Source organism: Podarcis cretensis (assembly GCF_951804945.1).
Source record: "Podarcis cretensis genome assembly, chromosome: 13".
In the NCBI taxonomy this organism is placed as follows: domain Eukaryota; kingdom Metazoa; phylum Chordata; class Lepidosauria; order Squamata; family Lacertidae; genus Podarcis; species Podarcis cretensis.
In genome coordinates, this window is record NC_137182.1 from 16184572 (window position 1) to 16196728 (window position 12157).

At 47.3% G+C, this 12157-nt stretch overlaps 1 protein-coding gene and 1 long non-coding RNA gene across 3 annotated transcripts; one reads left to right on the forward strand and one right to left on the reverse strand.

Annotated features, from left to right (window-relative positions):
- Positions 1 to 538: 538 nt before the first annotated feature.
- On the reverse strand, positions 539 to 6294 carry LOC307201087. Its single transcript, XR_013832516.1, has 2 exons — positions 1015 to 6294; positions 539 to 966 (listed from the first exon to the last, which is right to left on the reverse strand). It is a non-coding gene; the product is annotated as an uncharacterized lncRNA (long non-coding RNA).
- A 199-nt stretch (positions 6295 to 6493) lies between these two features.
- HEXIM1 (HEXIM P-TEFb complex subunit 1) lies at positions 6494 to 8983 on the forward strand. Of its 2 annotated transcripts, none has more exons than XM_079949926.1 (2): positions 6494 to 6760; positions 6940 to 8983. In XM_079949926.1, the coding sequence occupies exon 2, from the start codon at positions 7342 to 7344 to the stop codon at positions 8410 to 8412; it is 1071 nt and encodes a 356-aa protein (XP_079806052.1). In that variant the 5' UTR covers positions 6494 to 6760; positions 6940 to 7341; the 3' UTR covers positions 8413 to 8983. The 2 variants fall into 2 exon arrangements, with proteins under 2 accessions (XP_079806052.1, XP_079806053.1); XM_079949927.1 differs by having other exon boundaries at positions 7413 to 8983.
- The last annotated feature ends 3174 nt before the right edge of the window (positions 8984 to 12157 follow it).

Consider the following 12157-nt stretch of genomic DNA (forward strand, 5'->3'; position numbering starts at 1 on the left):
AAAAGGCGTGGGGGATCCAATGCGAACTAAAGATTCCTCCCCCCAAAAATCCTTTTGCGCCCCGTGCCCTTCCATTCTCAACCAAGTAAGATCAGAAAAAGGAACACACTGGTCAGGGCCATGCCATGTCTGTTCTGCCACCTGGAAATAAAATTTAAGGCTATCGCTGCCAGGCTCCCACAATCTGCTCCAGAAACTGGAGTCTGGCCTTTGACCGTGAGGAATCAACCCATATCATACATTTATCTGCAGAGATAGTCAGAATATGGTGGAAGGTAGAGGCCGGGTTGGGCAATAACTGGCCTCACTTTCCGACGGTATCCCCCCTATCAAAAGAGCCTGATTCTTTTCCGCGACGTTTTTTCCTGTGGCAAGGAGTTCCACAGCTCAGCTTTCCTCAAGTTAAGCACAGACATTTGCTCTGGGGGCATTGTGACTCAGCAGAATTTGCTGAGCCAGAGGCTCTAAATGGAGGAGACCTTTTCTAATTTTCTCCTCCCAAGCTTCTTCTATGCCTCTCAAAGTTGATTTTTCCCCCCTCATCTCCCGTGATTTCTTCTCCCATTCTCCTTTCATCCTCTACCTTATTATGTCTCCGCCCCCCCCCCCCCCGCCCCGCAAAATGCCTACGTTTCTTTCCTCCCTTGTCCTTTTATGTTCACTTCTTCCTCGTCATCTTCCTTTCTATTCCCGGTTTGTTTTAAGTAACGATTAATTTGTATCTATTCTTATTATATATTAACTTTCCGTCTCTTTCTAATTCCCTTTAACACCTCCTCCAGACCTTTTCCCTCAGAGGAAGGAAGCCTTTCTTCTGGACCCTTCAATGAACATCTCCATCTCCTGGCCACCTTTAACCAGCATGCAAGGAATTTTTGGCGCTGGCATTGGTCCAAGCAAGAGGCAGGGCAGACAAGCGAGGGGGCAACAGGCACTGAGACCCACCTGAAAGTGGCCCAAGGCCCACTGGTGGGTCCTGATCCACTGCGTGAGAAACACCACACTGAGAATCACCACCCGCCGGTATGCTTTTGGAGCAATAGGTGTGGCCTCCATAAAAATATAAAAAGCCAGCTTGCTGGAGCACATCAAAGGCCCAAGGAGCCCAGTGCACTGTCTCCAAGAGTGGGCAGCGAAAAACTCACAAGCCTGGCACGGGTGGAGGAAAAACTGCATAATACCACACTAATATATAAACATACAATGGTACCTCGGGTTAAGTACTTAATTCGTTCCGGAGGTCCGTTCTTAACCTGAAACTGTTCTTAACTTGAAGCACCACTTTAGCTAATGGGGCCTCCTGCTGCCACCGCGCCGCTGGAGCACGATTTCTGTTCTCATCCGGAAGCAAAGTTCTTAACCTGAAGCACTATTTCTGGGTTAGCGGAGTCTGTAACCTAAAGCATCTGTAACCTGAAGCGTATGTAACCCAAGTTACCACTGTATACACACACACACACACCTGCCACTTTGAGGACAGTTGTTCATAAACTGGGATATAAATGGGAAAGTAACTTTAAAAGTAAATAAGTGAGATATCAAAAAAAATTGGAGAAAGCCAGTGCTATTTTTCTAGGGGGGGAAAGGTGCTGGAACTTATCATGACAAGGAAGTCCTTAATCCTCAGCAGTCATGATTATAATTGGCCCCAACAAACCTACTAAATAGGTGGCATGATCTGAGTTCAATAGCATATTCAAGGCAGGCAAAAAGAGTCAAGGTGCATAGCTGGGCCTGTGAGAGCTACAGCCTGGGAACAATTATGAGGGGCAGACCTCCAACATTTCCCCAATGAAAATAGGGGTGTCCCTATTTATTTAATAATAATATTGGGATGTCCCAATGAAAATAGGGGTGTCCCTATTTTAATAATAATAATAATAATAATAATAATAATAATAATAATGTAATATGTTTGTACCCCATCTATCTGGCTAGGTTCCCCCAGCCACTCTGGGCGGCTTCCAACATATATAAAAACAAAACATTAAAACATTTTTTAAAAAAAACTTCCTATACCGGGCTGCCTTCAGATGTCTTCTAAAGGTTGTAGATTTACTTATCTCACTGGGCTCAGGAACTGCATAACTCCATACCCTCCAACATTTCTCCAATGAAAATAGGGACATCCTAAGGAAAAGCGGGATATTCCGGGATCAAATAAGAAACCGGGATGGCATCTATAAGTCTGGCATGTCCCTGGACAATGGGGACACTTGGAGGGGCTAAGAGAGGAGAGCCACATTTCAGAGATTTCAGGAAAAGATGAAACACACAACAAACATTAGGGAGAATAATATCTATTATTCCTGTTTTACCATTCCATGCGAGACCTCGCTTCAAGGAACCATGAGCACAGCAGAAGGATCCAGGTATCCAAAACCTGTGTGCCATAAAGGGATCTGGAATTTTTCGCCCTCTCCCCTGATTCAACAGGTCCATAGGCTGAATCCCATTTCTGCACATGGGCTGCTGTCACTGGACATGGATGCATAAACCTAACAGATCAAGGTTGCCAGCTTTTCGAAACAACCTTCGTAGTTGCGCTTTTAACAGCAGCTCGCTTAGCACCCAGTACAGCTCATTATCTCCAAGCTATGAAAAAGTTTCGCAGGCGATTTCTGCACATATTCAAGGCACACCTAGGCGGTCTGTTGGTTCTCCCTGGGCAGTTTGTAACCCTAGATGAAGTTGTGTTTGCAGAGGTCCCAGGTGTGAAACACTAAATTCTCCACCGTCAGCTCTGCCTGAATCTACCTAGACCATAGCTGTCAACCATCCCTTATTTGGCGGGAAAGTCCCTTATCCCAGCGCCGTGTCCCGCTGCTGTCCCTTATTGATGATGTCCCTTAAATTTCCCGGGTTTCAAAGGAAGCAGCTCCTCTCCCTCCCTGCCTGCCGGCCAGGGAGGAGGGAGGCTCCAACTGTGTTGCCTGGCTGCGTTGCTCACCTAATAAGGAGTCTAAGAATGACTGGGGGTGGAGCTTGCATGCTTTGTGCCAATCAAATCGGCCGTGTTGCCTGGGGACTCGCCTTTGCTCAGCGCTTCCCAGCGGAGAGGTGACGGTGGTTTCCCTTGCTGCATCCCCTTTGCCGGGTTGCTGCGCTGTGGGAACCACCGCTTGAGGCTTCGTTGGGCTGCTGGTTGACTAAAATCCCTTGTTTTGGCTGCTGATCCCTTATTTTCAAGGCTGCTGGTCCCTTATTTTCAAATCTGTAAGTTGACAGCTATGACCTAGACTGAGCTCCTACACACCAAGTTGGCTTTACTCTTGCTACGAACCAAGAAATCCTTGGCAAAGGATGGGCACATGGGATGCCAAACTAGTAGTGCCCTGGAAAAACCCAAAGACAGGCTCTTTGGAAGGCCCAGCAAGGCGGAGACCCCATGTTCCCTTTCAGGAACAAAAGACCTGAAAGCAAGCGGCAGGAGGGAGGGGAATGGTTCTTTAGAAGAGTTCAGCCATCTGCTTGGCGTTCCTTCGCCCTGCAAAGAGGGAACGGCCTGTCCAAGCAGGAGCCGGGCCAAATTTCAGGGAGCCAAAAAGTAGCAGCCTATCAGGAAAAGACTTTCTGTTCTGCTGTCAGATATACTGATAGAACGGCCCCTTTGGAAAGCCAGAGACCAGGAGCAAGTTTTGAAAAGGAGGAACTGTCTCTGGGGTAAAAAACCTGGGCTGATTTTGCTTTGTAATTTATTTGGAACAATCGGAGGGGGGCAGTGCAGTGGATTTTAATAGCCTTCAACTGAAAATGTTTACAGGGCAGTAACGTTTTTATTGCATCTCATGGCCCATAGGAGGCTGGGCACTGTTATTCCCATTTTACAGAAAGATAACCAAGGCTGCACAGCAATCCCACTACAGAGCAGAGGGAAGTCTTCTCCCAGATCTAAATCCAACTACTGAGCCCCAGAAACACCACTCTGTCTCTGTGCGGGATATGTCCTGGGCCAGGAAGGGTTGCCACAGCCACACAGAATAACTGTCAAAGGCCATTGACAATGTTTTAGGCTGCAGTCCTGAACATGCTGACAAGCCACTAAGTCCCACTGAACTAGCCGAGACTTATTTCTGAGTAAGCACGGTTAGGACAGCACTGTCAGTACATCATACTTCCTTTAAAGTTACTCCAAGGCTGGTGGCTGACTGGACCTGGTGTGGGAAAACGCATGTGGTTCAATAACAAGAGAGCTGAAATCTGACCTGGACTGAAGCATTGCTTCTGCCGTGGCGCCATTGCCTCGGGCAAGCTGCAATTATCCAACCTCAGTTTCTCCGTCTGTAACATAGGCGTTTAGGAAGCGTGACTTTCACAGGCTGATCAGCTGGTTTGGGATTTTATTTCCTGCCTACACCTTTGTCCTGGCGATCTTCAGTAAGGTTGCACAAGGGATCTTTTGGGCAATTGGCAGAAGCTTGTGCAAGAGCAGTATTAGCTGCTTTCAGACCAGAGTACTTTACATGCTCTCAGCTTTCCTGCAAATTAATTAAAACATGCCTTCTAAAAAAGCCTGGGTTTTTAAGCTGAAGAGGAGAAGCAAGCCTTCGGTTTTTAAAAGATCAAATATGCCGAATCTAACCTCCTACTCACTTTATCCCTATTGTCTGATGCAAGTTCCTGTGGTGGAAAACCCAGCAGCAGATATTCTGTTGCATGGCCTCTCAATTTGGGTTTGGTTATAACATCCCAGGCTCGCAGGACTGTTCTGCGATGATGGGGGGAAATTAAAGAATGCTCAGCGTGTTAAAACTGCATTTAAAATAACATTAAATCAAAATGGGACTTTGGTTTTATCAAGGTTTTGTTTCCTATGCATTCGTATACCATTTTTGCCTGAGCAGCCGAGGTGCATAAAGGAAGGCCCCTACCCATAACACCCTTTCTTGAAGAACCCTCAGTCCAGATCTCACAGGAAGCTGTTTTATTCTGAGTCAGGCCATATGGGTCCATCTACCTTAGTGCTGTCTACTCGAGCTGGCAGCAGCACTCCAGGGTTCCAGCCTTTCCTAGCCCTACCTGAAAAATGCCAGCGATTGGAAAAACAACAACTCCAGGCCTTTTTGCATGCAAAGCAGGTACTCTGCTACCACAATCGTGCCTTGTGTGGAAGCAAGGGCTGGGCGGAGCCAGAGCTGATGGCTTTCCAAGGTTTAGCTCAGTTGCAAATGCTGTTGCTTAAATCCGAAGGCCCGCAGGATTTGGAAATGCACAAAGCAACGCGGAAGGTGAAGGGGCCTCTGACCATGTGCAGAGTGCAGCTGCCTCTCCCACTACCATCCCGACTTTTGCATGCTCCTAAACATCTGGGACATTAGGGGCGTGCTTCCACGTCATGCAATAAGGCTTGAAGGTCTGAACCTTCCTGGAGGTTAACCCCTCCCCACCTTCCCTTGCATCTCAGCTGTCAGAAACAGGAGGATCTGGCTAATAAATACCCTCTACTTTAATCTGCTGCAACTCACATAGATCTTCTACAGAGGAAGCAGCAGTAGCAAGCAGCAGCAGCAACAACATAAAGAAGAGCCCAGGCTGCCAAGTCTTTAACCACTAGTCCACACAGCCTTCCCAGGCCTCCTATTACATCATTTGATCTAACGGGAGAGCTGGCGTTGTCCCTTTAAGACGGAACTCGTTTCCGACTTCGGTTTGTTTACAACTCCTTCCACACGGCTCAGTCACCGTCATAGGTTAACGCAGCATGTGTTTCTTTAAACAATGAAGTGTCCTTCCGCCTGCAGGAGCTTCCTACAAACCTTTCTCATCCAGATCCTGTTCGCCACCCGATGACATCTCTTCTCTTTCCAAATACTCGACCTGTTACTGAAATTCCGCTGTCTTAAATCGCTGAGCTGTTACGGAATCCTCTTAATCTTCAAAAATAGCCTCGAACTACTTTTTGGGCCGTACCATTTTTTTTCCTGTGGGGAGAATCACCAATCTTTTTTCCACCATCCCCATTACGAAAAATAAATATTATAAGGTGATATTCCTCTTAATATGTGCTCCGTGAGGACCATTTGAAGCTGTTCGGCCCCCGGGGGAGATTTCAACCCCCGCGTAAACTGATGGTATATTCCATTTCCCACCTCCTCCACCGCCTCCTACTATCCACCTCTAATTGGCTAAGCCACGAATGAAAGGCGTCCAGTATAGCCATTCATGCCTTAGTTGTTTAGCAGCCCTATCAGAGAGCGTCTCGTTCTTCGTCCAACCCTACCCAATGGTTGATTGGCTGACGAACGCCGTCACGCCGCGGTTCTGGGAATCGTAGTCGTTGTGGCTAGAGCGAACTGTGCAATCGATCGGAAAGGGAAACCACAAATCCCGAGATACCTTGGGACAAGGGATCTGAGAGGCGGCTGCGCACTCCGACGTGGGGGCTGGCTCGTTTATATAAGGCGAGGCGGCGAGCGGGGAGTAGCAGTTGAGAGCAGAAGGCGCTCGAGTAAGGGAGGAAAGAGCCCTGGGGAGGGGCGGGGCCAACTGCGAGGGGGTGGGTGTTCGAACGTTGGGTATGCGTGGAGAAGTTAACCCCTTCCCGGCTGACTTCGCAATTTGCTGTCTAAGGTGGAGCTCTCTTTTAACCCTTTCGATGCTGTACTGGAATATTATTTTTAATTGTTGAAAGCTTGGGCCGGATTTTCTTCTTCTCCTCCAGCTGATTATTTGGATCTGAACTGGTGAGAGGAAGGAATAACATTTGGCATCGGGACAGCGCTTAACTCCTGCGGTGCTGGAACTGGATCCCCTTTAACCCGTAAGTGCCTGGATTGAGACAGTTTAACTCTTCGTTGCCTGCAGCTTAACCCCCCAGTTTCCTTTTTCATCTCTAGGATTTTGTTTGTAAGTTGCTCTCAAGGGGGCATAGTTATTCTTGTTGCCCTGGGTCCTGTCCTAGCTCATATATCTCTCCATCCCCAACTTTTTTGTTTCCAGATGTGCAGAGTTGCCATGCAGCTGTTGATGTGAAGAGACAGGGTGCTAGCTGGTGGGGAGAACTGGTTCTTCAGCCCCTGGCCGACACTGCGAGGGTAATGCAGGCCTAAAGGCCTTCGGACGACAAGACTGCTGCTGATCTCCTTCTGCAAGGGTTAACAGTGGCAACTTGTGAGATCCCGATCTGAAGTGGCCCTAGAGGACTGCAAAGGTTTATAAATGAAGGCCAGCTCGTGAAGGGTTAAGGGCCTTTGTTTCCTGCGAACTTTAAAAGCTGGCCGCCACAACAGCAGGACCTAAAGAGTTAAAGACAGTTGCAGGTTTGAAGGAGGAAGAGGAGGGAACCAGCCCCTTTGGACTGAGAACAACAGCACCCGAAATCCAAATCTTGGCTTGCCAACAATGGCTGACGCTGCCCTCTCTGCCAGCCAGCAGCAACCCAATGGCAAAACTTCTCCCTTCTCCCCCTGCAGGGATGCCAGTAGTGGAGAGGGGCCCTTTTTGGTGTCTCCACCCGCCAGCCGAGAAGTGCTCCAAGGAGAAGCGATGGACGGTAGGTGGCAGCCGAGAGAGACCAAGCAGCAGGATGGCAGCCCCATGAGCGGAGGCGAAGAAGCCTGCCGTGATGCAGAACATGCGGTTCCTCCGGTTGGGAGAAGTTTGGGTGCCCCAGAGGGAGCCGTCGGCGGTGAGGTTGAGGACCAGAACTGTGGCACACCTGCGGACGTCCAAAAGCCATGTGATGGAGAGCAGCTCCGCTTGCAGTGCCAAGGCTATTCCGGGCCTGTTGGCCAGAGGTTCAGGCCCCAAGCTGAAGGTGAGGAGGAGGAGAAGCTGGTCAAGAAGAAGCACAGGAGGCGTCCTTCCAAGAAGAAGAGGCACTGGAAACCTTATTACAAGCTCAGCTGGGAGGAGAAGAAGAAGTTTGACGAAAAGCAGAGCCAACGGGCCTCCAGGCTGCGGGCAGAGATGTTCGCGAAGGGGCAGCCCGTCGCCCCGTACAACACCACACAGTTCTTGATGGAGGACCACGACCAGGAAGAGCCAGACTTGAAGACCGGCCTTTTCCCTAAGAAGACAGCCGCCAAGTCGGAGGACACCAGCGAGGAAGACTTCTTCGTGGAGGAGGAAGGCGGCGGCAGCGACGGGATGGGAGGCGACGGCAGCGAGTTTCTCCAGAAGGACTTCTCCGAGACCTACGAGAAGTACCACGTCGAAAGCCTCCAGAACATGAGCAAGCAGGAGTTGATCACAGAGTACCTGGAGCTGGAGAAGTGTCTCTCCAGGATGGAGGAAGAGAACAACCGGCTGCGGATGGAGAACAAGAAATTCTTGGGGGACTCGACGGAAGACCCCCGGGTAAGTCAGCTAGAGGAGGAACTGGGCAGGTTGAGAGCTGAGAACCAAAAACTCTTGAAAGAGAACGAACTCAGCAGACAACAAGAGAAAGCTTTTCCCAAATTGGGAGAGTGATGGAACAGGGGAGATTTTTTCCCCCCCTAAGGACTTGTGGAATGGGACAGAAACCCCCAACCCCCCCGAAATCAGAATGCAAGAAGTTATTTCCATTTTGTGGGTGCGTGTGTGTGTGTGTGTGTGTGTGTATGTATATACATATATATATAGATTATGAATATATATATATATATATATATATATATATGACAATGGACCTTTTCTTTTCTTTTTTTTTGGTGATTTAATCAGAATAAATTCAAAACCTCATACTGTTTTTGAAGATAGCTCTAATGTAGTGTGTGCTCTTTCTTTAAATTATGTGTAATCAAAGGGGTCTCTGAGTGGGGTTCTTTTAAAAAACAACAACATCGGAACAATATCCAGCATTCATGGGATAACTTTTTTTGCAAAACTGCATCTGACTTGTTAAAACTATTATTTTGAGTGTCTTCTAAAGGGAAGACTAGTTGTGGGTGGAGGGAGAAGTGGCGAGGAGTTGTAAAAGGAAAACACAGTCACATTGTGACAAAAAGATATACAGATTCATGCTAAGAGTTCTAATAAACTGAAGGACATGTCAGCGTAATGATTCTGGTGTGGTTTCTAGAAAAATAATTCAAGATATTCTCCCTAGGTGGAGAATATTGTGAATCATTTTTCCAGGTGACATTTGGATGCCATTATTTAAAGTTTTAATGGGAAATTAATTGGGACAGGCCGCTTTAAGCCATTGTTTTGGCTTCCTAATATAGAAGACACATTAGTTGTTAGATCACCCTTAACTTGTCCATAGTACCTTACAATTTTTTCCTTTACCATATGTGCTGTCAAAGCAAACCGTTTCTCGCTTGTTTGGTTGGGTTACTATTGTTCCAATTTTTACAGTTGGAGAACAGAGGTTTGGGGTAAGGGGAGGTGTGATTTGTCCAAGGCAATATAGAAGAAGTCCAGGATAGGAGGTGGAGCTCAGATCTGGCTGCCTGAACCAAATATTGAATCAAATGTTGGAAGTGTTTATTATGAATATTGTTTATGGAGATACAGCCAACATCCTGCCATTTTAACAGTGGTCATGGCATTATGAGCTGGAAGGAATGACCTGTCGCCTTTTTAAAAAGGTTAAATAGCCCATTCTGGGCTAAATCAAAAGCAGAAGATCATGCCTGTTTCTGAGGCCTGAGAGATCATAGGAGAATTTGGGTGTGGTCAGAGACATTTCATTACAGAAGTGTTTTGGTTTGCTTTTCATGCTCAGCCACAAAAGGATTTCCCCCTCGGGCCAGGATTTGTGTGCATGCTCAGTTGTTTGCTCGCACTTGCTCATGTAAGTTGGCTCACTTGCTTGAGCCAGCTGCACAGTGCAGTTAAGCATATGAACAGTAACTTGATTGCCGGGTGTCCTGTTTGTTCCTCTCTCGCCCATAGCTAGAGGGTTGCATGCGGCCGATGTGATTGTACGCACACTTGCTTGGGGAGTGCAAGTTGGGCGGAATTTGATAAACACAGAGAGGATGCAAAGTCCCTTCTGTGGTTGTGACTATGTCAAGAAGTGGTGTTCGGGATTACAGTGGTACCTCGGGTTACATACGATTCAGGTTACAGACGCTTCAGGTTACAGACTCCATTAACCCAGAGATAGTACCTCGGGTTAAGAACTTTGCTTCAGGATGAGAACAGAAATCGTGGGGCAGTGGCAGCAGGAGGCCCCATTAACTAAAGTGGTGCTTCAGGTTAAGAACGGATCTCCGGAATGAATTAAGTACTTAACCCGAGGTGCCATCGTATTTAGTTCTCCCATTTTATGCTAACACTGCTTTTCCAAAATGGGATTATTTCTTAGCAATTATTTCAATATAAAATGCATTTTGTTTTTGCAAGACTGTTCCGTTCTACTTCAATGCCAGTGGACTCCAGATCCCATTTGCTCCAGACAACTTGGCAAATGGTTGAGGATGATGAGGATTTAATCATCAAAACCTGGGAGGGCTACAGGTTCTCCATCTACCTGTACTTCGTTCTGGCCCTTGGCATGGCAGACATAAACCTGGCACAGACAAAACCCTGTTGAGTTTCCAAACCACAGTTGGGCTGCTCTTCAGAATTGTGGCCCTTCCTTCCTGTATGTGAATTTTCACTCCCCTTGATTCTGGAAAGATAACTATACTTCTGGATTGCATCTGCGCCTGTTTGTTGACTCCAGATATCTGTTTGCAAAAACAAACACTGGGAAGGGCACTGGTGAGATCAGAATCGAGGCTTTTAGGAAGCTGGGAAAGCCTGGGCAGTGTGTATGGGAATCCTGGGCTGCCCAGATGACAAGACCCCCTTCTTACCCTTGCTGATGGGGGTCCAAAGGAAAACAGAGCAATAGGTTTGACACCAGCTTGGCTGCAGGAGATGCCAGAAGGAGACATACAAGACACCATCCAATCGCTTTAGGGACTCCACTCTGGATCTGTTTAGGGTTTGGTCCTGAGCCTTTTTCTTCTCCCAAAGATTTTCCTCAAGGCAGCAGTTTAGAATCAGTTCTCCTAGGTGGGCTACCTTCCCAGGGTGTTAAGCCCCATCTGCCCCTCACTGCCCTCTGTGGTGTGTAAAGGTACCCCTGACCATTAGGTCCAGTTGCGGATGACTCTGGGGTTGCGGCACTAATCTTGCTCTATAGGCCGAGGGAGCCGGCGTTTGTCCGCAGACAGCTTCTGGGTCATGTGGCCAGCATGACTAAGCCGCTTCTGGTGAACCAGAGCAGCGCATGGAAACGCCGTTTACCTTCCCGCTGGAACGGTACCTATTTATCTACTTGCATTTTGATGTGCTTTCGAACTGCTAGGTTGGCAGGAGCAGGGACCGAGCCATTGGCGCTCACCCCGTTGCGGGGATTCGAACCGCCGACCTTCTGATCGGCAAGTCCTAGGCTCTGTGGTTTAGACCACAGCGCCACCCGTGTCCCTTTTCTGTGGTGTGTAGCTATTGCCTAATTAAAGAGTTGAGCAGAAGAGTTGAGGGGTTAACACTTTAGCCTCTTTTGACAAGGGGCTGAGTAGATCTAGGGCAGGAGTAAGAAGCAATTGGCCCTCTAGATAGAGTTCAACTCTCAATTTCCATCGGCCCTAGCTAGCGTGGTCAACCGACAAGGGAGGATCAAGTCCAACATTGGAGTTGCCAAAGTTTCAGTGCTCTGCAAGTGTCTTTCAGGTGTTCTATGGCAGGTCCACATGGAATATTCATATTGATTTTAAAATTGCATTTTCAGCCTTTCTTTTATTTATTCCTTTGCACGCGATCACGAGTTCCGTAGAACTTAATTTTTAGTCCAAGAAAATGCCGTTTAAAAAATACAAGAAGCCATAAGAATACGATTAAAATCATACGGAGCCTTTCACAGTGCATTGCAATTTCCACGACAGACAGAAAAATCATTTAAGTGGTCCAGCAAGACCTTCGGCAATTTTCAGGTGGTCAATAGTGGGGGAAAGTTTGGGGTCATGGATAGAAAAGTACACACACACACGCTAATCTCAAAATGGCACTTTAAACCTGGGTTACAAATTACCACAACAGTATGTCTAGGTGACATCCCCCACCCCCCGTGGAGTTTCTTCTTGTTATTTTAATTAATTATATTTCTGTGTTTATTCATTTTAAAGAAAAAAAATCTCAAAGCAGTTTACAACATATTAAAAAAAGCAGATAAAACAATCCAGACTAAAACAAATTCAAGCTTCGAGGAAAATATTTAAGATATTTCTCTAAGTGAACT

Bases quoted from the DNA above. Each gene is read 5' to 3' on its own strand.
- HEXIM1 (XM_079949926.1), top strand. From the start codon at position 7,342: ATGGCTGACGCTGCCCTCTCTGCCAGCCAGCAGCAACCCAATGGCAAA.